The sequence below is a fragment of the Cheilinus undulatus genome, linkage group 7 (assembly GCF_018320785.1).
Source record: "Cheilinus undulatus linkage group 7, ASM1832078v1, whole genome shotgun sequence".
Classification (NCBI taxonomy): domain Eukaryota; kingdom Metazoa; phylum Chordata; class Actinopteri; order Labriformes; family Labridae; genus Cheilinus; species Cheilinus undulatus.
The window spans coordinates 54,286,271-54,311,607 of NC_054871.1; the positions used below are offsets into that span (position 1 = coordinate 54,286,271).

The following is a 25,337-nucleotide window of genomic DNA, read 5'->3' on the forward strand; positions in this document are numbered from 1 at the left end:
CTCATTTCAGTGAATCTGCATGATGAGATATCTGAACCGGTCTGAGGGAGACCCCTGCACTAGTTTAGTACCCGTAGAGAACACGCTGGGTCAGGGTCCCTCTTCAGGACTGATGAGTCCACAGACAGTGTAGGCAGTACGTTAGAACGTAGATCTGATGAGCAGTACTCCGGCCCTCGATGAACCCAGCATGTCTACACAGACTCTGTGTGCTACATTAACACTGACTCAACTCTTCTCTTTACTACTGAACACTGTTCATTGTGTCATTTAGACCAGGGGTTCTCAACTGGTGGGTCAGACCCAAAAGTGGGTCACAAAGCTGTTTTTAGTGGGTGGTGATTTTGTGTCCCAGAGGTCCATCAGTCCCTGGTGGACATGCGTCCATACACTGACTCCGTCTTATTGCCCTAATGGCTAAATTTAAATGTTATCTCGATATTTCAACTCATATTTCTCCTCTTCTTCTCACAGTAACCTGTTGCCCATGGTAACGAGGTAATTTCTCATTTTAGGTGGGGGTTTTTTAATTGGTTGGTCCTGAGGCTAGACCAGCTGAGATCTTCATTGCCAGTATACCTGCTCACCTGTACAGTCTCTCTGTTTTGGATGTTTATATTACCTTTAAATCTTTCTGAGAAGAGGTCATTTATGGAAGTCTGCATCCATCTCAGCATGTTTTATTAAAGTTCATGGTCCGTCACTCAGACTCACATCAGCAGGATCTGAGGCTGCCAGCTAACCATCCATTTCATATTCATCACACAGCCAGGTCCACCTTTCTCCTCTCTTCATCTACATTTCTGGTTCTCTAGCCCCCCCCCCCCCCACTGTGTTTGTTTGTAGCAGAGCTGTATTGAAGCAGAGAGTGAACAAGGAGATACCTGAGGGCACAGACGCAGGGTTGAAGGGAGCGAACAGTTCTGTCGGAGGCTGCAGGCCCTGCGAGGGGTCCAGGGTGTTGGCTGGAGAGGCAGGGGTCTGTGTGGGGGTGGGGGGGTGGAGTGACAGGAGAACATCAGTGGAAATAGAAGAGTGGGACAAAGATGGTGATTTTACATGGACCTGAGTGTCCTGGTTCAGTTTTTAAGGATCCTGGTTTGAGTTTGAGCGTGGAAAAATATCCTGAATATGATGATGTTGGTCTAAGATTTATGTCCCCTCCATCCGAGAAACACGCTGTAGACTGAACCTTTCAAAATAAAACCCAGGGGGTGGTTGGGAAAGACTGAACCTTTCCAAATAAAACTCAGAGAGTGTTTGGACGGACGTCAGATTTAAAATGGGCCAATCAGAGCAACACATCATAAATCATAGCAGTCCCAAACACCAACAGGTGATCCCTACAGTCGGCTGTTTCATGTCAGGGCTAAAAGGCAAGGCTGGAACGTTTTATGAACTTTACAGGATGACATCATCTACAAGGGCAAGGCTGGAATGTTTTATGAACTTTACAGGATGACATCATCTACAAGGGCAAGGCTGGAATGTTTTATGAACTTTAAAGAATGACATCATTTACAAGGGCAAGGCTGGAATGTTTTATGAACTTTAAAGGATGACATCATCTACAAGGGCAAGGCTGGAACATTTTATGAACTTTAAAGGATGACATCATCTACAAAGGCAAGGCTGGGATGTTATATAAACAATTTATTTATTAAAAATGCATCATAAAGCCTCTTTTGGTATTTTTTTCTGCTGATTTTAAGTTTTTTTTTTCTTTAACCTGCCCGATTAATTGATTGGTTGGTGTGTGGCTGTAATCTTGGTGGATCCATATTTTCTTTGGTTGACCAGCCCTACAAAAACATATCCTTAGTATGATCAAAACCAGGACGGGGTCTAGAACCAGGACCCTCTAGTACATGTGAATGCTGGTGTGGTTGTGTGAGGGAGCCGCTCACCGATGGAGAGGTGATGTCAGGAGGCGTCGACATGTCTCCAAAAATCTCTAACTGGTTGAGATTCTGGGAAGGAGAGAGAGAAAACATCAGCAGGTACCAGAGAAACACCAAAATGCCAAAACGCCGAACCACGGGACCATGCTGACAGGTCTGGGTCATCAGGTCCAGGACCAGCATGCACCACACTCAGCATGCAGGACAGAAACCTGAGGACTCTGATCCTACCTGAACACCAGGGCTGCTTGGGGGGGGGGGGGGGGGCAAGGGTGAGGAGGAGGGGATGGAGGGGTGAGGAGTGATGGTGATGAGGTGATCATGACGACATACCTTATGTTTCTCACACAGATAACAGTTTCTCCTGACTCTTCATGTCTTCTTCTTTACCCCCCACCCCCCCACCCCCCCACCCATCTGTGACCCCATGCTGATTTTAGGTGATTTTAAGCTGTGGGCTGCAGCTCTACAGGTCAGCTAGAGGTCAGATGTAATTGCTGTAGAATCTCAACCCTTTAAAGCACAATAAAGTTAAAGACATCTACTGGTCCAGCACAGACTACGTGTGCTTCAAGGCTGACAGATGAATAAACCAGGAAACAGAACAGAGATAGATTCTCATAGATCCTACCATAAATCACACCCAGGTCAACAATGACCACGCCCTTTCACACCTGTAATCAGCTTCTGAAGGTGAAAAATAACTGTCCAACAAACACACAACAGAATCCATCAGCATATTTACCTCTGTAAAACCAAACACACATGTGGTTCTCCATGATTCCCACGTAAGGAGCACCAACATCCTCTTTCTGATTTACCTAATCCTGTCTCTTATTGATCTTTGGCTGGCCCTGATTGGTCTCTACCACCAAGACTTTTACCTCTGGAGGACTGATAGCAACATGTAAAAAAACTCATAAACACTGATCATGAGGATGTGGATTTGCAGAAGATCAGAAGTCTGAATAAACTCTGCTGATGGCGGGATATAAAGGCTGGAGCTTTCCAGAGATTGGCCAAAAGGAGACCTTTGTCTGCTCCGTCTGCATTAATGTAGGAATTCTTAAAGGAAGCTGGGAATGGTCGGCCAGGAAGAGAGGGAAAACTGAACCAGATGTTTGATAAAATGTGAAAGAGTTGAGGAAGACTTCTCTAAATGAAGAAGATAATGGTAGCTGGGCCTGAATGATGATGCCAGCGCCGCTCTCACACCTCAGTCTGCCCCTGATGTTCAATAAAGCCCCCTCTCCATTGATCTGATGGCCTGTAGAAGATTCTAGAAGCTGCTGTGGAAGCAGACAGACGCACCTCCAGCATCATTACTGTATCAGTGTGTTCCTGTGGACGGTCATTACCGCTCGCCATGTGTGATGTTCCTCAGAGCGAGCGGATATCAAACGCCACGGCGGCTCTATTTGATCTGAATTTGTTCTGTTTCCTCTCCCTGTCTCCCCATGATCCTCCTCTTCAGTGCCTCTTCTCTTCTTACACATTAATAATATCTTCAGGCCGGTAGCGGCGAGCGGCGCTCTATTTTAAGGCGTAAAGGAATCCAAGCCTTGAATACACGGGCAGAGATTAGCATAAATCATGGATGTGGATAATTTCTGTGGAGATAATAAATGTTCTTAGAATGTCTGCTGTCTCTGAGGTCACACGTGGACCGCCGCGCTCTCTACCACTATCAGAAAATAAATCTGTGGCGCCGCTGTTGGAGACGTTTTACACGGGGCAGGGGTGGGGGTGGGGGGGTAATGTGGGCTAGAGTGGAGAACTGCAGATTAAAATCAACTCAACTATAACCTCCACAGATCTGAGACAGGGGCAGAATCCAGATCAGGAGACATCTGAGGGAACAAATCCACCAAACAAGATTTAGAAAGACCCTGAACCTTCACAGGATGGATGTCTGAGGCTAGTTAACGAGAGGAACCAGCAGTCACATGGTCCTGAACCAGCAGTCACATGGTCCTGAACCAGCAGTCACATTGTCCTGAACCAGCAGTCACATGGTCCTGAACCAGCAATCACATGGTCCTGAACCAGCAGTCACATGGTCCTGAACCAGCAGTCACATGGTCCTGAACCAGCAGTCACATGGTCCTGAACCAGCAATCACATGGTCCTGAACCAGCAGTCACATGGTCCTGAACCAGCAGTCACATGGTCCTGAACCAGCAGTCACATGGTCCTGAACCAGCAATCACATGGTCCTGAACCAGCAGTCACATGGTCCTGAACCAGCAGTCACATGGTCCTGAACCAGCAATCACATGGTCCTGAACCAGCAGTCACATGGTCCTGAACCAGCAGTCACATGGTCCTGAACCAGCAGTCACATGGTCCTGAACCAGCAGTCACATGATCCTGAACCAGCAGTCACATGGTCCTGAACCAGCAGTCGCAATACCCCAAACCAGCAGTCACATGATCCTGAACCAGCAGTCACATGGTCCTGAACCAGCAGTCACATGGTCCTGAACCAGCAGTGACATGGTCCTGAACCAGCAGTCACATGGTCCTGAACCAGCAATCACATGGTCCTGAACCAGCAGTCACATTATCCTGAACCAGCAGTCTGATGGTCCTGAACCAGCAGTCTGATGGTCCTGAACCAGCAGTCACATGGTCCTGAACCAGCAGTCACATGGTCCTGAACCAGCAGTCACATGGTACCAGCAGTCACATGGTCCTGAACCAGCAGACACATGGTCCTGAACCAGAAGTCACAATACACCAAACCAGCAGTCACATTATCCTGAACCAGCAGTCACATGGTCCTGAACCAGCAGTCACATGGTCCTGAACCAGCAGTCACATGGTACCAGCAGTCACATGGTCCTGAGCCAGCAGTCACATGGTCCTGAACTAGCAGTAACATGATACTGAACCAGCAGTCACATGGTCCTGAACCAGCAGTCACATGGTCCTGAACCAGCAGTCACATGGTCCTGAACCAGCAATCACATGGTCCTGAACCAGCAGTCACATGATCCTGAACCAGCAGTCACATGGTCCTGAACCAGCAGTCACATGGTCCTGAACCAGCAATCACATGGTCCTGAACCAGCAGTCACATGGTCCTGAACCAGCAGTCACATGGTCCTGAACCAGCAATCACATGGTCCTGAACCAGCAGTCACATGGTCCTGAACCAGCAGTCACATGATCCTGAACCAGCAGTCACATGGTCCTGAACCAGCAGTCACAATACCCCAAACCAGCAGTCACATGATCCTGAACCAGCAGTCACATGGTCCTGAACCAGCAGTCACATGGTCCTGAACCAGCAGTCACATGGTCCTGAACCAGCAGTCACATGGTCCTGAACCAGCAATCACATGGTCCTGAACCAGCAGTCACATTATCCTGAACCAGCAGTCACATGGTCCTGAACCAGCAGTCACATGACAGCCTTGGTCCTGGACTTTTCCACCCTTCTGTCAACCATCCTCCAGGCCTGATCCAGGACTGAGCTCCATCTCTCCAGGTATTCCTCAGGACCATGTAGTCACATGGTCCTGAACCAGCAGTCTGATGGTCCTGAACCAGCAGTCTGATGGTCCTGAACCAGCAGTCACATGGTCCTGAACCAGCAGTCACATGGTCCTGAACCAGCAGTCACATGGTACCAGCAGTCACATGGTCCTGAACCAGCAGACACATGGTCCTGAACCAGAAGTCACAATACACCAAACCAGCAGTCACATTATCCTGAACCAGCAGTCACATGGTCCTGAACCAGCAGTCACATGGTCCTGAACCAGCAGTCACATGGTACCAGCAGTCACATGGTCCTGAGCCAGCAGTCACATGGTCCTGAACTAGCAGTAACATGATACTGAACCAGCAGTCACATGGTCCTGAACCAGCAGTCACATGGTCCTGAACCAGCAGTCACATGGTCCTGAACCAGCAGTCACATGATCCTGAACCAGCAGTCACATGGTCCTGAACCAGCAGTCACAATACCCCAAACCAGCAGTCACATGATCCTGAACCAGCAGTCACATGGTCCTGAACCAGCAGTCACATGGTCCTGAACCAGCAATCACATGGTCCTGAACCAGCAGTCACATGGTCCTGAACCAGCAGTCACATGGTCCTGAACCAGCAATCACATGGTCATGAACCAGCAGTCACATGGTCCTGAACCAGCAGTCACATGGTCCTGAACCAGCAGTCACATGGTCCTGAACCAGCAATCACATGGTCCTGAACCAGCAATCACATGGTCCTGAACCAGCAGTCACATGGTCCTGAACCAGCAGTCACATGGTCCTGAACCAGCAATCACATGGTCCTGAACCAGCAATCACATGGTCCTGTACCAGCAGTCACATGGTCCTGAACCAGCAGTCACATGACAGCCTTGGTCCTGGACTTTTCCATCCTCCTATCAACCATCCTCCAGGCCTGATCCAGGACTGAGCTCCATCTCTCCAGGTATTCCTCCCACCCAGGGATTAGAACTGAATTCCATCACAGTCCCACCTCCTACTGTAGCAAAGGAGACAGATTTGGAGTTTTATGTTGGTACCTCACCTCAACATCCCAGCCTGTCAGAAAGAATGAGACAGATGTTTAGAGAAGAAGAAACTCCTGATTCCTTTACTTCTCTACTCTATTCTTCCTGAATCACTGACAGCACTGACACAGCTTTATTCACCATGACTTCAATACGTGTTTCTCTGAATCACTAACAGCACTGACACAGCTTTATTCACCATGACTTTAATACGTGTTTCTCTGAATCACTGACAGCACTGACACAGCTTTATTCACCATGACTTCAATACGTGTTTCTCTGAATCACTAACAGCACTGACACAGCTTTATTCACCATGACTTTAATACGTGTTTCTCTGAATCACTGACAGCACTGACACAGCTTTATTCACCATGACTTTAATACGTGTTTCTCTGAATCACTGACAGCACTGACACAGCTTTATTCACCATGACTTCAATACGTGTTTCTCTGAATCACTAACAGCACTGACACAGCTTTATTCACCATGACTTTAATACGTGTTTCTCTGAATCACTGACAGCACTGACACAGCTTTATTCACCATGACTTTAATACGTGTTTCTCTGAATCACTGACAGCACTGACACAGCTTTATTCACCATGACTTTAATACGTGTTTCTCTGAATCACTGACAGCACTGACACAGCTTTATTCACCATGACTTTAATACGTGTTTCTCTGAATCACTGACAGCTCTGACACAGCTTTATTCACCATGACTTCAATATGTGTTTCTCTGAAAAGCCCTGACAAGGACAGTTGTCCAGGTAAAGGACTAACAGACCAATCAAAGCTCTCTGAGCAGCTGGACTCTGCAGGTGAGTCCACAGGTGAGATGGACTCTCTGTGACAGACGCTGACCTTTATGTCCACTCTGACCTCCCTGCAGGTGTGAATGCACGGGTGCTGCCTCGTTAAGATGCAGCTCAACCTCCTGCTTTATTCATAATCTCAGAGGGCAGCAGGCATGGAGGAAAAACAAGAGCAGCAGGAGGAGACAGGAGACAGGAGGAGACAGAGCGGACAGGAGGAGAGAGGGGGGACAGGAGAAGAAAGGGGAGACAGGAGAAGAAAGGGGAGAGAGGAGAAGAGAGGGGAGACAGGTGAAGAAAGGGTAGACAGGAGGAGAGAGAGGAGACAGGGGAAGAGAGAGGAGACAGGAGAAGAAAGGGGAGACATGAAAAGAGAGGGGAGACAGGAGGAGAGAGAGGAGACAGGGGAAGAGATGGGAGATAGGAGAAGAAAGGGGACACAGGAGAAGAGAAGAAACAGGAGGAGATAGAGGAGAAAGGAGGAGACAGGGGAGACAGGAGGAGAGGGGGGAAAGGAAAAGAATGGGGAGACAGGAGAAGAGAGTGGAGGGAGGAGAAGAAAGGGTAGACAGGAGGAGAGAGAGGAGACAGGAGGAGAGAGAGGAGACAGGAGAAGAGTGGGGAGACAGGGGGAGAGAGAGGAGACAAGAGGAGAGAGAGGAGACAAGAGGAGAGAGAGGAGACAGGAGAAGAGAGAGGAGACAGGAGGAGACAGGAGACAGGAAGAGAGAGAGGAGACAGGAGAATAGAGAGGAGACAGGAGAGGAGAGGGGAGACAGGAGACAGGAGAAGAGAGGGGTGACAAGAGAGGGGAGACAGGAGAAGAAAGGGGATACAGGAGGAGAGAGAGGAGACAGGAGAATAGAGAGGAGACAGGAGAAGAGAGGGGAGACAGGAGACAGGAGAAGAGAGGGGTGACCAGAGAGGGGAGACAAGAGAAGAAAGGGGATACAGGAGGAGAGAGAGGAGACAGGAGGAGACAGGAGACAGGAGAAGAGAGGGGAGACAGGAGGAGAGAGAGGAGACAGGAGGAGAGAGAGGAGAAAGGAGGAGACAGGGGAGACAGGAGGAGACAGGGGGACAGGAGAAGAATGGGTAGACAGGAGAAGAGAGTGGAGGGAGGAGAAGAAAGGGTAGACAGGAGGAGAGAGAGGAGACAGGAAGAGACAGGAGACAGGAGGAGAGAGAGGAGACAGGAGGAGAGAAAGGAGACAGGAGAAGAGTGGGGAGACAGGGGGAGAGAGAGGAGACAAGAGGAGAGAGAGGAGACAAGAGGAGAGAGAGGAGACAGGAGAAGAGAGAGGAGACAGGAGGAGACAGGAGACAGGAGGAGAGAGAGGAGACAGGAGAATAGAGAGGAGACAGGAGAGGAGAGGGGAGACAGGAGACAGGAGAAGAGAGGGGTGACAAGAGAGGGGAGACAGGAGAAGAAAGGGGATACAGGAGGAGAGAGAGGAGACAGGAGGAGACAGGAGACAGGAGGAGAGAGAGGAGACAGGAGAATAGAGAGGAGACAGGAGAAGAGAGGGGAGACAGGAGACAGGAGAAGAGAGGGGTGACCAGAGAGGGGAGACAAGAGAAGAAAGGGGATACAGGAGGAGAAAGAGGAGACAGGAGGAGACAGGAGACAGGAGAAGAGAGGGGAGACAGGAGGAGAGAGAGGAGACAGGAGGAGAGAGAGGAGAAAGGAGGAGACAGGGGAGACAGGAGGAGACAGGGGGACAGGAGAAGAATGGGTAGACAGGAGAAGAGAGTGGAGGCAGGAGAAGAAAGGGTAGACAGGAGGAGAGAGAGGAGACAGGAAGAGACAGGAGACAGGAGGAGAGAGAGGAGACAGGAGGAGAGAGAGGAGACAGGAGAAGAGAGAGGAGACAGGAGGAGACAGGAGACAGGAGGAGAGAGAGGAGACAGGAGGAGACAGGAGACAGGAGAAGAGAGGGGAGACAGGAGGAGAGAGGAGACAGGAGGAGAGAGAGGAGAAAGGAGGAGACAGGGGAGACAGGAGGAGACAGGGGGACAGGAGAAGAATGGGTAGACAGGAGAAGAGAGTGGAGGGAGGAGAAGAAAGGGTAGACAGGAGGAGAGAGAGGAGACAGGAAGAGACAGGAGACAGGAGGAGAGAGAGGAGACAGGAGGAGAGAAAGGAGACAGGAGAAGAGTGGGGAGACAGGGGGAGAGAGAGGAGACAAGAGGAGAGAGAGGAGACAAGAGGAGAGAGAGGAGACAGGAGAAGAGAGAGGAGACAGGGGGAGAGAGAGGAGACAAGAGGAGAGAGAGGAGACAGGAGGAGACAGGAGACAAGAGGAGAGAGAGGAGACAGGAGAAGAGAGAGGAGACAGGAGGAGACAGGAGACAGGAGGAGAGATAGGAGACAGGAGAATAGAGAAGTTTGGTTTGGTTTTCAAGGTCCCTTTATTGACCAACTTCTAGTATTCAGCAGTTACATCATCACTCAAAAACAGAAAAAAAAACAAAAACCATTTCCAGACTCTCAACAATATTTCACATTTTGCAAAACTCAAAAATTGACATTCAGATCTCCGTCCCCTCCCACAGAGCACAAAGCTCCCTTTACAGTCCATATACGTTCAAATTCTTCTAGATTGTCCATCATCCTATAATAAGTATGTTCTACCCTCAGGCGGGCCTTTAACAGTCCTTCCAGAACCATCTGAGGTTCCACACTACCAGAGTCCTGAGCACCATTTTTCCTAGTTAGCCAAATAGCCAGCTTAGCAGAACCACATATATAGTTAATCAAAGTGTGAACAGTTCTTTTTTTCGCAGCATACACAGGTCCAAAAACAAACAGTTCATGAGTGAAATTTTCACCAAGCCCACAAATGAGCTTCTTCAGAAACTCAAACAAATAACCCAACCTGGAATACTGAACAAAAACATGAGGAAGGGTTTCAGCCTGAGAGCAGAACAGACACTCCTCTCCCACCCCAGGATCCATGTGTGCTCTGTATCTGTTTGTAGCTGTAGCCCCATGGACCACCCTCCACTGGAGGTCTGCTGTCCGCTTCTCAATGAGCAGCTTGTACAGGGACCGCCAGCTGCCTTTGGGGGAAACGTCTGGGCCAAAAAACTCAGTCCACCTCGACTCCTTCACTCTTGACAGGGAATGCAGATTCAGGACCTTGACGCACGACTGGTAGAGAGCCTTTTTCCCTGCGTCCTGAAACTTCTCCAGAAGAGGGGTTTTGAAGGACAGGATCCCACCCTCTCCTTCCTGCCACTCCCCAACAACAGGAGTAACAGACAGCGGAGGGAACCTGTACTCACTGTCCTCACTCCAATGTCCAACATTGTTCTTGACAAACGTCCTCAGACGGTGTGGAAGGGCAGTGAAGACTTCCTCCACCACTCTGTGGACCAGCCTGCTGGAGGTGATGTTAGTCCGTTGTTTCAGAGTGTCCACAGATGAAGACGTCAGGGCCACCAGATGCCCCAGTTTGGAGCATCCTGCTGCTCTGAAGCTAGCTCGAAGACTGGCTGATTGTAAGGTCTGAGTCCTTAAGGAGGTGTTAAAGAAGAGCGGCTCCTTAAAGAGCCACATTCCTGGACTCTCACCTGTAACTCTTGTGGCTTTAAGGATCTGCCAGGCCTGCAGCACTGAGGTGTAGAAAGGTGTTAGTCCAGTGAGGTCCACATCCTCAAGCTTTATTAGAAATAACTGTCTGCTGTAGCCCAGTCGTCCAGCCCTGCTCAGCAGCAGTCGAGCAGAGTCCAACCATCTGGGCCCACAGCTGTAGAGGAGACTTTGAGCAGTCTGCAGTCTGAAGGATGCGATCTTCGACTTGATGTCCACTAATCCCTGCCCTCCTTCAGCTACAGGCAGGTAGTGGGCTGCTGCCTGGATCCAGTGCTTTCCCGACCAGAAAAAAGTCCACAATGGCTTTTTGGATGTCCTCTACGAGACCTCTTGGTGGAGACAGAGCGATGAGCCGATGCCAAAGAGTCGAGGCGACCAAGTTATTAGCAACCAAGACTCTCCCCGTATACGACAGCTGGGGTAGCAACCATTTCCACTTAGACAACCAAGCACACACTTTCTCCTTAACTCCCTCCCAGTTTTTGGCCTTGAAGCCCTCAATGCCCAGAAACACTCCCAGCACCTTTAATCCCTCCTTCCCCCACTTGAGTCCACCTGGCAGACTGGGTACTGCCTGATCTCTCCAGGGTCCAATCAGCAGAGCTTCGCTCTTCGCCCAGTTCACCCTCGCTGATGTAGCCCTCTCATACAGGGACAGGGTGTCCTGAAGACCCTGAACGTCCCCCTGACTGGAGACAAACACATTAACATCATCTGCATAGGCAGAAACAGTAGGGGGGACACTCAAAACCACAGGACCCAGGCAAGGACAGCCCACTTAGCCGGCCCCTCAGTCTGTGCAGCAAGGGCTCAATAGCGATGCTATATAACTGGCCAGAGATGGGACAGCCCTTTCTCATCCCCCGCTGCACAGGGATTGGCCGACTCAGCCCCGCCCCCATCTTCACCAAACACTGTGCATTAGAATACAATAAACGAACCCATGAAACAAAAACCTGACCAAAACCAAACGCCTTCAGAGTAGAAAACAAATAAGAATGATCCACCCTGTCAAAAGCCTTCTCCTGGTCCAAAGACACGATCCCAGCACTGACATCATAGAGTCCACACACACCAGTAACATCCCTGACCAAGAAGATACTGTCCATGATTGTTCCATCCTGCATACAGTAGCTCTGGTCGGTATGTATGACACTTCCTAGGACCTCTCTAAGTCTGTTTGACAGAGCTCTAGAGAGGATTTTATAGTCTGTGCACAGCGGGGCCACTGGCCTCCAGTTCTTCAGGAGAGCCAGGTCTCCTTTTTTTGGAAGTAGAGAGAGAACGGCTCTCTGACAGGACACGGGGAGAGATCCTGTTTGAAAACCCTCCAATAAAACGCTGTGTAGATCATGTCCAAGAACCTTCCAGAAACGTTTGTAAAAGTCTGTAGATAGTCCATCTATCCCCGGTGATCCACCTGAGGCCATCTGGTTGACAGCATCAGTCAGCTCCTCCAGAGTCAGCTCAGAGTCCAGAACAGACCTTTCTTCTGGGCTGAGCTGAGGAAGATTCCCCAGGAGCTCCTCACGACTCCCAGCGTCACAGAGTTCTGCTCCAAAGAGCTCAGCATAGAAGTCCACTGCATGGCTCCTCATCTCTGCAGGACTGCTGGTGATCCTGCCTCCTGGGAGCTTTAGACATGCCATGAGCTTCCTCTGGGCCACCGATTTCTCCAGGTTGAAGAAAAGGAGCTTGGTGCATCCATGTCCTTCAGCTGGAGGAAGATCTAACCAGAGCTCCCTTTACTCTCTCCTGCAGGAAAGAGCTTAGCTCCAGTCTCTTCTCCTGCAGTAAGGGACCTGAGCTAGGATCAGAGGTGCTACCTAACCCTGTTTCAATAAATTTAATTTTTTCCTCCAGATCATGGACAGTTTCTTGAACCCTAGCAGAAGAATGAGACGTGTATTGCTGACAAAACACACGAATTTGAGTTTTACCAACCTCCCACCACAGCCTAAGTGAACTAGAATCAGTTTTCTTGGATTTCCAATGCTGCCAGAAACCTTCAAATCTCTGACAGAAGCTTCTGTCCTGGAGGAGCCTGTTATTAAAATACCAGCAGGACTTAACCCGTTCACCTGGAGATGTTATTAACTCTATGTTGATCAGATGATGATCCGTGAAACCCACTGGACTGATGTGGCAGTTCATGAGTCTGGAGTTTAGGTTTCTGCTGATATATATCCTATCCAGTCTGGCTGCACACACACTGTGTTATTGATCATTCTCACCCAGGTATACTGTCTGCTAACAGGGTACTTCACTCTGAACGTGTCCAGGAGCTCTAGGTGTGATATTACTGTTTTTAGTGCCTGACATGACTGTAGGTGAGGTTCCTCTCCTATTCTATCTACAGTGAAATCTACAGTACAGTTAAAGTCACCAGCAATAATAATCTGCTCCTGATGGTAGCTGAGGAGTTCATCTTTTAAGATGTTGAAGAATCTCTGCCTCTCCCTCCCATTATTAGGAGCATACACATTAACAAAAACGAAAACACTGCCTTCTATTTCTGCTCTAACAATCAGCAACTGGCCTGCTACCACCTCAGTAGAGGACAAGATGGCTGCATTAGCAGATGATCTGATTAAGATAGCTACACCTGCACTGACGTTAGTCCCATGGCTAAGGGTACAGGACCCCTCCCACCATAAACCCCAGTCTGTCTCATCTGAAGGAATAGTATGGGTCTCCTGTAAATACAAAACATCAATCCTCTTCTGATTAGAAACCTCAGAGACTAAAGCCCTTTTCTGTCTATCTCTGCCCCTGTTAATGTTCAGAGAGCTGATGTTAAGGCTCCTCAGAGGAAGGTCTGAGAGAAAGAACAGGTAAGAGACAGACAGCAGCAGACAGTGGAGAAAGAGAAACACCTTGTGATGCATGATCATTTCTTATTTCTTCTGGTGACTCTACCACTACTTTTTCTTAATGCAGTCAGATGCTTTTTGAGCCTGAAGAGCTTTTTTTCGTCCAGGCGGTCCAGACCAACCTGTCTTTTCAGGACAATCACAGATCTGATGAACTTTTCAGTGTCACTAAAATAATCGCTCACTTTCACTGACCTCTTGTATATTTCATCCATACACTGGTTCATTTCCTCCAGAGAGTAAAGATCTGTGCTGCTGGATGATTCAGCCATAGAAACACTGTCTGATTCAGAGTCCTGGTCCATGTCCTCTCCCTCACATGATGCTTGGCTACTACACAGACTGTTAGTGGTGGTATCTCTGCAGGCATCACTGGTAGAAGCTCCATCCTCTCCATCCAGCTGTGTTTGTTCTTTAGATCCTGCAGACTGAGAGCTGCTCTGACCTTCTGCAGTCAAAGGAGCCTGTGCTCCTTCACAGATGTCCTCTTTCTCCTTCTCAATATTTAAATGATCAGGATGTGGCCCTACGCTGCAGGTATCCACCCTCCCCTGAGTACAATCTATCACCGCCACCGCCACAGCAGACGACCCGTCGACCGCCAACACGGAGGCAGCAGCCGCCGCCCGCGCAAAAACAGGCGCGGCGACCCCAGCTACCAGCCCGTCTACCGCTGACGCGGAGGCGGCAACTGCCGACCCCGCGGAAGAAGTCGCGGCTTCAGCAGCCGCGGCTTCAGCAGCTGCGGCACTCTCCGCGCTCTCACTGACAGCGTTTCCCCTTGCCTGCTGCTTATGCGGACATGTGAAGCGTTTGTGGCACACATCACCACATTCAAAACATTTCACCTGTCCTGAGCTGGCGTACACCATATAGGAGTTGTCTCCATGCTTCACTCTGAGAGAAACCTCCAGAGTCTGAGCAGGTGAATCCAGAAACATGAAAACCTGCCTCCGCAGGGACTGAACGTGCTTCAGTTTAGGATCCTTACATCCCAGACTCACACTTTTAAATCCACTAGCAAATTTACCAAATCTGCGCAGCTCATTTTCTAATAATTCGTTCGGAATGAACGGCAGAACACCGGACACAGTAATCCATGTAGAAGGCACCAACAGCGGGGAAACTTGGACAAACAAATCTCTGATCATCACTCCGCTCTCAATCAGCTGGTGGCCAGTGGGTTCATCTCTGAGGAACACCACCACCGCTTTGTTCATTCTAGAAGCATAGGAGAGCTTTTCATGGCCTACCTGCTCACCAACAGCCAACAAAACCTCCTCCACCATTACCGAGGAGTCCGGGGGGACAATCCGAACACCTTGTTGGATTGACGGAGGTGGCGTCTCGGCGGACGCCATTCCTCCTGACAACCACCGGACAACGGCACTGAAAACACAACCAACAGTGGATAATAAGAAATCAAGAGCCTTACCTGATCATGTAGTTAGTAAAACACGTAGAAACAGTTGGAAACAGGGACAGAACAAACCAAAACTCCGCGCCACTCGCACTTCCACCACCACCGCCACTCACACTCACCGGAAACGGAAACGAGGAGAGGAGAGAGACGAGACAGGAGGAGAGAGAGGAGACAAGAGAGGGAAGACAGGAGAAGAAAGGGGAGACAGGAGAAGAGAGAGGAGACAGGAGAAGAGAGGGGATACAGGAGGAGAGAGAGGAGACAGGAGAAGAGAGAGGTGACAGGAGGAGAGAGAGGAGACAGATAAAGAGAGGGGAGACAGGAGGAGGGAGAGGAGACAGGAGAAGAGAGAGGAGACAGGAGGAGAGAGAGGAGACAGGAGGAGAGAGAGGAGAAAGGAGAAGAGAGAGGTGACAGGAGAAGAAAGGGGAGAGAGGAGGAGAGAGAGGAGACAGGAGGAGACAGGAGACAGGAGGAGAGAGGGGAGACAGGAGAAGAGAGAGGAGACAAGAGAGGGGAGACAGGAGAAGAAAGGGGAGACAGGAGAATATAGAGGAGACAGGAGAAGAGAGAGGAGACAGGAGGAGAGAGAGGAGAAAGGAGAAGAGAGGGGAGACAAGAGAGGGGAGACAGGAGAAGAGAGGGGAGACAGCAGGAGAGATTGGAGACAGAAGGAGAGAGAGAAGACAGGAGAAGAGAGAGGTGACAGGAGGAGAGAGAGGAGACAGATGAAGAGAGGGGAGACAGGAGGAGAGAGAGGAGACAGGAGAAGAGAGGGGTGACAAGAGAAGAGAGGGGAGACAGGAGAAGAGAGGGGAGACAAGAGAGGGTAGACAGGAGAAGAAAGGGGAGAGAGGAGGAGAGAGAGGAGACAGGAGGAGACAGGAGACAGGAGGAGAGAGGGGAGACAGGAGAAGAGAGAGGAGACAAGAGAGGGGAAACAGGAGAAGAAAGGGGAGACAGGAGGAGAGAGAGGAGACAGGAGAAGAGAGAGGAGACAGGAGGAGAGAAGGGAGACAGAAGAAGAGAGGGGAGACAAGAGAGGGGAGACAGGAGAAGAGAGGGGAGACAGAAGAAGAGAGAGGAGACAGGAGGAGACAGGAGACAGGAGGAGAGAGGGGAGACAGGAGGAGAGAGAGGAGACAGGAGGAGACAGGAGACAGGAGAAGAGAGAGGAGACAGGAGGAGAGAGAGGAGACAGGGGAGACAGGAGGAGAGAGAGGAGACAGGAGACAAGAGGAGAGACAGGAGACAAGAGAAGAGAGAGGAGACAGGAGGAGAGAGGGGATACAGGAGGAGAGAGAGGAGGCAGGAGGAGACAGGAGACAGGAGAAGAGAGGGGAGACAGGAGAAGAGAGAGGAGACAGGAGAAGAGAGGGGTGACAGGAGGAGAGAGAGGAGACAGGAGAAGAGAGGGGAGACAAGAGAGGGGAGACAGAAGAGAGAGGAGACAAGAGGAGAGAGAGGAGACAGGAGGAGAGAGGGGACACAGGAGAGAGAGGAGACAGGAGAAGAGAAGCCTCCTGAGATATAAACATAATCCAGAGTAGAACCTCTGATCCTCTGTCATTAGTCCTGTTGGACCAGACCTCTGATCCTCTGTCATTAGTCCTGTTAGACCAGACCTCTGATCCTCTGTCATTAGTCCTGTTAGACCAGACCTCTGATCCTCTGTCATTTTGTAGAGTCAAAGTGTTTTCTCCTGATAAATCCTGACCACATCCGGTCCCTCTAAGACCATTCAGACAGAGCCTTACCTGAGTCACCGTGTCCAGGTCTAGGTCTATCAGATCGACCACGGTCTCCTGCTTGGGGGGCTCAGCGTGCTCGGGTATGACGGCGTGATGATGGGGGTGATGGTGTTGATGAGGAAGAGGATGGAGGTGGGGGGTGTTCTGCTGCCCATTCTGTAATTGAAACCCCGGTGTTAGATGGTGGGAGGGATGAATGTTAGTGATCACAGAGAGGAGGAGACGAAAGAGGAGAGGAGAGGAGACGAGGAGAGGAGAGGAAAGAGGAGGAGAAAGGAGAGGAGAGGAGAGGAGGAGAGGAGAGAAAAGAGGAGGAGAGAGGAGGGTCTGCAGGTTTAGAATCACACAGAGAGAGGAGGGGAAGATTTAAAAAGGTTTAAAGATCATCCCTACCTTCAGTCTAACTTTAAAGCCTCTCTGTTCGAGTAAAGCTGTCTCCCCGGTGTCAGAGATGCACTGAGGAGCTGGATTAGCGAGGGCAGGACTATGTTCTACAGTCAGTCTCATTCTCATTCATGCTGCATCTCCATCACTGAACCAAAACCTGGTCATTCCCACCCGGTCCGGTCCCGGTTGAGACCTGAACTTCCACAGGACGTCCTGTGATACGTCAGCACATGCCTGAAGTACCACGCCACTCTGCGTGGGAGTCCCCCCATGGGACGGGGAAACTCCACGACATTTAGTGACGATTTAAAAGGAAACCCTGACTACTCGAGCTTCTGTCCCTGAGGCAGGAAATAAGGTCTTAGCAGAGTTTCTGAGGACTGATGAAGACATTTATTCACTGGATCCAGTCTGACCTCCTTATGTTTACTGGGCAGACTGGTTTAACCCTTTATGACCCACCATAGAAGGCAAAAACAAAAATACAGTGAAGCAGACAGACAGCACACTTATCAAATAAACTGTTAACTATAAAGCAGTCAGATGTGTGAGTGTGCCTTTGGAGCATGCAGATGTTTGCAGAAGACCGCACTGAGACCAAAACCCCACGTTCCTGCAGACAAACGTCAGCAAACCTCATCACCTAAAAGAAGGAAGTGCTGTGAAAGGTTTTATTATAGTTCATTGTTTTTTTCTGCAAAAGAAGGAAGGATATTTCTGAAAGGTAGGAGAACTCTGGGACTCAGTAAAAAGTCTGATATACTGGTGTTCCTCCTCTTTTATATGCATGAGGAATCATCTGGCTGCTGTTCTACCAGCAGTTAAAGATAGAGATGCATGTGAGAGCACCAGTGGGTTTTAAAGGGCTGCTGAGGCTGACTTCTTCTTCTCCTGTTCCGTGGCGGTTTGTCTGGACTGGTGGGTTGGTGCTGACTTCTTCTTCTCCTGTTCCATGGCGGTTTGTCTGGACTGGTGGGTTGGTGCTGACTTCTTCTCCTGTTCCGTGGCAGTTTGTCTGGACTGGTGGGTTTGGTGCTGACTCATTTCCTGTTCGAGTTTTTAACGTTCAGGACTGAAACTGTTGAATAGAGTCTGATTGGTTTGTAGTTCAGCAGAAACAATGAGAATGATTTTAAAGACAGAAAAAAAGCCAGGTCTCCTGAGAGATGGTCACCTACACCAGGGGTTCTCACCTACCTGGGGTCTCCAGATGCCTTAAAAAAACTAAGAACATTTTTGAACTACACTGTTGCAAATTTTCACCAATTTTGCCAAATCTCAACACATTTTTGCCATTTCAAACCCAATTTTCTCAAATTTTAAACCCTTTCACCACTTTATTTCTGCATGTTTTTTCACTTCTAAACCAAATCTCGACACTCCCTACCTATGTGGGCTCTGTTGTCCCATTACTGCCACTATTAACCCCTATTTACCACTTTTTATGCCACATTTCACAATTTGATATGCCCGTTTTTGCCAGTTTTGACCATTTCTTCCAGATTCTGGATTTGCCAGATTTGCCACTTTTATCTAATTTTTGGCACTTCTAACCCATTTCTGCTACTTTTAAAATCAAATTTCACATCCTTTTCCATTATTAACCCATTTAAACTATTTTTACCATATTTTAATTCTGATTTTATCAAAAAGATAAAGACAATTTTAAGAGGGTTACTTTCTACACAAATGAATTAAAAAGATATTTGTTTCTTTGATAAACATGTACCACAGCTTATCTTTACTATGGACTAGGATTTGGCTGGGCCCCAGAAAGCTCTCGTGGCCAAACGTTCCAAAAAGGTAGCAAAAATGGGATAAATGTGGCCAAAAGTTCCAAAAATGGGCCAAAAATAGTAATAAAGTGGCAAAAATAGCACCTGTGCTAATGATCCATCACAGTGACATCATCCATAAGTCCCAGCGGGGGAGGGAACATTCTCTGGGGTTTCAGCACTGGCCTTAGAGCCGTAGGAATGACGAGTGGGTGTACAGGTTCCTTAGGCACACTAGAACGCCCCGCCACTGGTCTAGAGTTAACTACTGGTCTGGAGTGACTGACCTGTCACTCAGCAACTCAATGGCCAACAGGGACACAGTCCAGAAAGGTCCGCCCACATGTGACCAAACAGGGGTAGAAGTGAGAGCTACAGCAGGAGTTGAGGGACGGAGGTCAGACCGGTAAACGGATCGTTTATTTCTGGCGTTTTCTGGCTTCAGTCACATTTTTGTCCTGAATTCTTAGCTGTAAAGTTTGGTCTCCATCTTTCTTGATTCCTGTCAGAGCCACTTCAGAAAAGAGAGACAGCAGGAACTCCTTTCCCTTCTTAGGGAGCCTCTAAAAACCGTGGACAGGTCAGCGCCAGCATGGATAGCCTCCTGTGTTTGTTAGTGACGCCGTCTTCAGCTCTCACTTCCTGTCTGAGTCCACTCTTAGTTTATCTGAGGGTTCACCAACACCCAGGTAGACCCAGACCCTGACCCGTGTGCATCTCTAGTCCCCTTCTTTTATCTGTTCCAGGTTTTTTAGATGACTGCCAATCACAGCGGAGAACTCCAGATGGGGACAGGAAGTGATTTCTGCAGAGAAACGCTGCCATAATAACCCGTCTGGTGTAGCGACTGTTCAAGGAGAGAAAAATGAGCTCACCTTCCTCCTCCTCATCCTCACAGGCCTTTGCAGCCTGGTGTGGCCTCCTCTTCCTCTCACTCTTTCTCGTCTCGCCTGGTTCCTGAGCAGAACGCTGTAGAGATGTGTGAGCGCCATGTTTGCACGCGTGTGCACAGCTGCTTCTAAATGTATCAATAACATCTGCTGCACAGTCCTCTCTCTCTCTCCCTCTCTCTTGCCCTGCCAATTATCCCGGCGTGCCCGTCACACTCGCTCACCTTCTCCTCGCTCGGCCCTTTATCTCTATCAGTGCATCATCCAACTATCAATTAAGCGTCTCCGGGGAAACAGTAATTACCTGTGCACATGTGTTCTGGCTGCAATTACTGCAGCGCCTTTAATTAACGGCACCTTCCTGATTCTTCACCGCCTGACTGATCGCCACCAAAAACACGGTCACACGGGGTCACAATGCCGGCCAAACGCCGCCTCCCATCCTACAGCTCTGAGTACATAAGACCGCTGGAGGCTGACGAGGATCAGCAGGTAAACGTGCGATTATTGATCTGTCTCCTCTTTAAGGACAGACCCAGTCCAGGAGGTGGACTTCCTGTTGATGCTATTAGCCGTAGTGTAAATACTCTCCACTGCGAGCTCATAATGCCACCGGCCCGGTCAATCCGTCAGCGGAGACGTTGAAGACGTTACTTTCATGATATGTGCTCTCTCCCTGACTCTCCGGATCCTTCCATCTGACTGAGGGGATCAGGGTTCTATAAACAAAGCTGGTTTAGATTGCTGACTGTGCATAAATGTGTGCTGACCTCTGACCCTAACAAACACTTAAAGGCCTCAGCAGTGATCAGACAGATTAACTGGAGGTTTAACTCCCGTCGTGCTGCAGGAAACTGAGCAGCACTGAATAAAAACGTCTCCATCTCATCACTGAGAAGAGCGTCTGTAGGTCTGAGGTCCACCACACGAAGGTCAGCTATCATCAGACTCCTATTCTTACGTGGACTCCCACTAAACCCTCTTATACCTGCGCCTGTAGTCACTGTGACCTTTGACCTTTAAAGCAGAGGATATCGACCTGGGGGTCGGGACCAACAGATTTTTAAGATGAATATAAACTACGGCACAAAAGAATTCTGCAGCTTTGATAAGAGTGGTTATTATTCAGGTTCAATATAAAATATGGACATCTAGCTAAAGTTAAAATGGACCATGGTTCTCCTGACCTCCATGGGCCCCAGTTTGGCTGGTCCTCCCATTTATGCCCCTAATGGACGGCCCAGTCTGCACTATTCTAGAATAATCATGGCTATTCAGCCACCTTCAGGACCGAGGGAGGTTCCCAGTCTCTGGCTCCTTTATTTTGGGGGTCTCCGATCTCTGGCTCCTGTATTTTGGGGTCCCCGGTCTCTGGCTCCTGTATTTTGGGGTCCTCAGTCTCTGGCTCCTTTATTTTGGGGGTCCCCGGTCTGTGGGTCCTTTATTTTGGGGTCCCCGATCTCTGGCTCCTGTATTTTGGGGGTCCCCGGTCTCTGGCTCCTCTATTTTGGGGGTCCCCAGTCACTGGCTCCTTTATTTTTGGGTCTCCGGTCTCTGGGTCATTTGTTTTGGGGTCACCGGTCTCTGGCTCCTGTATTTTGGGGTCCCCGGTCTCTGGCTCCTGTATTTTGGGGTCCCCGGTCTCTGGCCTCTGTATCTTGGGGTCCCTGGTCTCTGGGTCCTGTATTTTGGGGTCCTCAGTCTCTGGCTCCTTTATTTTGGGGGTCCCCGGTCTGTGGGTCCTTTATTTTGGGGGTCCCTGGTCTCTGGCTCCTTTATTTTGGGGTCCCCAATCTCTGGCTCCTGTATTTTAGGGGTCCCCTGTCTCTGGCCCCTGTATTTTGGGGGTCCCCGGTCTGTGGGTCCTGTATTTTGGGGGTCCCAGGTCTCTGGCTCCTGTATTTTGGGGGTCCCTGGTCTCTGGCTCCTGTATTTTGGGGGTCTCCGATCTCTGGCTCCTGTATTTTGGGGGTCCCCGGTCTCTGGCTCCTGTATTTTGGGGGTCCCTGGTCTCTGGCTCCTGTATTTTGGGGTCCCCGATCTCTGGCTCCTGTATTTTGGGGGTCCCCTGTCTCTGGCCCCTGTATTTTGGGGGTCCCTGGTCTCTGGCTCCTGTATTTTGGGGTCCCCAGTCTCTGGCCCCTGTATTTTGGGGGTCCTCGGTCTCTTGCTCCTGTATTTTGGGGTCCCTGGTCTCTGGCTCTATTTTGGGGGTCCCAGGTCTCTGGCTCCTGTATTTTGGGGGTCCCTGGTCTCTGGCTCCTGTATTTTGGGGGTCTCCGATCTCTGGCTCCTGTATTTTGGGGGTCCCCGGTCTCTGGCTCCTGTATTTTGGGGGTCCCTGGTCTCTGGCTCCTGTATTTTGGGGTCCCCGATCTCTGGCTCCTGTATTTTGGGGGTCCCCTGTCTCTGGCCCCTGTATTTTGGGGGTCCCTGGTCTCGGGCTCCTTTATTTTTGGGTCTCCGGTCTCTGGCTCCTTTATTTTGGGGGTCCCCGGTCTGTGGGTCCTTTATTTTGGGGGTCCCCGGTCTCTTGCTCCTGTATTTTGGGGTCTCCGGTCTATGGCTCTATTTTGGGGGTCCCAGGTCTCGGGCTCCTTTATTTTTGGGTCTCCGGTCTCTGGCTCCTTTATTTTGGGGGTCCCCGGTCTGTGGGTCCTTTATTTTGGGGGACCCAGGTCTCTGGCTCCTGTATTTTGGGGGTCCCCGGTCTCGGGCTCCTTTATTTTGGGGTCCTCAGTCTCTGGCTCCTTTATTTTGGGGTCCTCAGTCTCGGGCTCCTTTATTTTGGGGTCCTCAGTCTCTGGCTCCTTTATTTTGGGGTCACCGGTCTCTGGCTCTATTTTGGGGGTCCCAGGTCTCTGGCTCCTGTATTTTGGGGGTCCCTGGTCTCTGGCTCCTGTATTTTGGGGGTCTCCGATCTCTGGCTCTTGTATTTTGGGGGTCCCCGGTCTCTGGCTCCTGTATTTTGGGGGTCCCTGGTCTCTGGCTCCTGTATTTTGGGGGTCTCCGATCTCTGGCTCCTGTATTTTGGGGGTCCCCGGTCTCTGGCTCCTATATTTTGGGGGTCCCCGGTCTCTGGCTCCTTTATGTTGGGAGTCCCCAGTCACTGGCTCCTTTATTTTTGGGTCTCCGGTCTCTGGCTCCTTTATTTTGGGGTCCCTGGTCTCTGGCTCCTTTATTTTGGGGGTCCCCGGTCTTTGGGTCCTTTATTTTGGGGGTCCCCGTTCTCTGGCTCTATTTTGGGGTCTCCGGTCTTTGGTTCTGTTTTGGTGGTCCCAGGTCTCTGGTTCCTTTATTTTGGGGGTCTTGGCTGAAAAGGTTGAGAACCCCTGGTCCAGATAACAGAAACCTGTCTGAGGGGGGTAAACCTAGCCTTTCTGGGCTCCTGGTTCTGGCAGTCTGGGACCAGTCCTGGATCTGCCTTATCTAAAGCTGAATGGACCCGGACCAAGCGGTTACACAACAACAGGAGAGATTTCACTCTGAGCCACCTGCCAACAACGAGCCAATCCAAACACAGCGTGTGTTCGTGGCGGGGTGAGGGGACCACGAGTACCACGGTTTCCTCTAAGCTCCTTACAAAGACGGGGATGATGCCCCGCCAAAAACTGAGAGACTGAGTCCAAGCACGGAGAGGACTGAGAGCGACGGAGAGGAGGAGGAGTCAGTGGTGAGACCACGGGGGAGGGAGGGGGGCTGTCAGTCATCTCCACTGCTTTAACAAACATCACTCATGATTTCAGGAGTAAAGGGAAGAAGACCATGATCCACGATTCTGAAGGCAGCCTTTAGAAAGACAATCCTGCACCCAGAGGCTCAGAAACCTGGGTATCCTGATGGTGCTGCCTGCTCACTGAGCATGAGCAGGAGTATAAGCAGCACCTTTATGGGCAAATGAAAGAGCAGCTGAGTTATAGATGAGCCTGACAGCAGCCAAGGTCGTCCTCCGTGATAACCACGGCTGGAGAGAGAGCTAGTTACTCAGCGTTAACACGTCCACGCCATGGTGGAGACCGAGCAGCAGATTTAAAACAGCAGCTCATGCACACGGATGGTTTCTATCCTGTAAAGGGACACACCATGAGGAGAAGGCCATGCATGTCTGCACGGACACACAACCACAGCCAGGCATGCTCAAACACCACAGTCACGTGCACGCTTCCTGAGAAACCCGGAGGAGCGGCAGGGTGAGAGCAAAGCCCCACAGCAGGGAGTCCAAACAGACCTCTCAGCTAAAGAGTCTACATCACTGCCTCTTAACAGGAAGTAGAACCAGAGCAGCTACATCCCAGTTTACACAGCAGCCATTTTCTCTGCAGGCTCATCAGCAGAGGTATGGAGGATCTATACCAGAGCAAACGCCCCTGATCTAGGGGGATCAGTGACTAAGAAGGGGGCGTATAATATTTTAATGTCTTATCACCTCTTATTGCACCTGAACTATTATTCCGTTATAAATTCCCAGTCTTCCTAGAGGTGAACATCGTTTCAGTCTCCTCCAAGGATCGACCATCAAATCACATGACTAGGTCGCTGTCCGCTGCAACCTTTCACTATAAGTGGAGCCAGATCCTGAACTCTGTCTAAAGATCAGACCAGGAACCCAGAAGTCCTCCCTGCAGCAGAGGGACAGCTTCCTTCTGATGTCAGCAAACATGGCCGCCGTGTAAACATGCAGATTTAGCTGAGAGGTTTGTCTGGGGGGGGTCAGGATATGGGGGAGGGGTCAAACACTCGGTCACTCACTGGATGTCTCTTCGGCACGTCATAGACGCCCTCCTTCTGCTGAGAGGTGGGAACCTGGAGCCGCCGCGAATAATCGAGAGAGCGAGTTAGCCCGGGTACATCAAAACATCAATGAAACTTCAATCTGCTCGCTCTACATGTGTAGGGGAGAGATAGGGCTGGGCCAGGAGCCAGATCTAGCTAGAAAAACATGACACATTCATCTAGATATTTAAGCAAACCCTGGCTCTTATACCCGGCTCTAGTTCAGGAAGACAAGAGTTTAAGGCTGCGGAGTCAGAGCTAATCTAGGAGGCTACTCAGTCGCCGTCCTGCCTGCAGCATCCCTCTCTCTAATAAAGGATGGATAAGGCTCCTTATCAGCACTCAGACGTGTAATAACTCACAGTGTCACACATGGAGACATGTAATATTTCTGTGTCACGGCGGCTGATAGATGGGTCTCAAATATCTCTGATACGCGCGTCTCCTCTGGCTTTTTTCTCCTTTTAAATAAAGTTTGGCTCTCTCTGTGAGCTAATCACACTGCTGGTTCTGATGAAGAATATCTATCCAGCACAGCCTGTCCCATTCTCCTCTGGATGCCTCCTTTCACATGTTTATTTCCAGAAGCTTCCGTCTTTCTTCAGACGTCAGCTCC

At 50.0% G+C, this 25,337-nt stretch overlaps 1 protein-coding gene across 1 annotated transcript in view; it reads right to left on the reverse strand.

The window, feature by feature from the left end:
- Positions 1-25,337, reverse strand: part of dab1a (DAB adaptor protein 1a) — a 92,731-nt gene that overhangs the window by 31,389 nt on the left and 36,005 nt on the right. The window contains exons 8-10 of the mRNA XM_041790505.1: positions 24,698-24,751; positions 1,908-1,970; positions 885-981 (exon numbers count right to left, since the gene is read on the reverse strand). Of these exons, the coding sequence (XP_041646439.1) occupies positions 885-981; positions 1,908-1,970; positions 24,698-24,751 (214 nt within the window). The remainder of the gene's footprint in view (positions 1-884; positions 982-1,907; positions 1,971-24,697; positions 24,752-25,337) is intronic.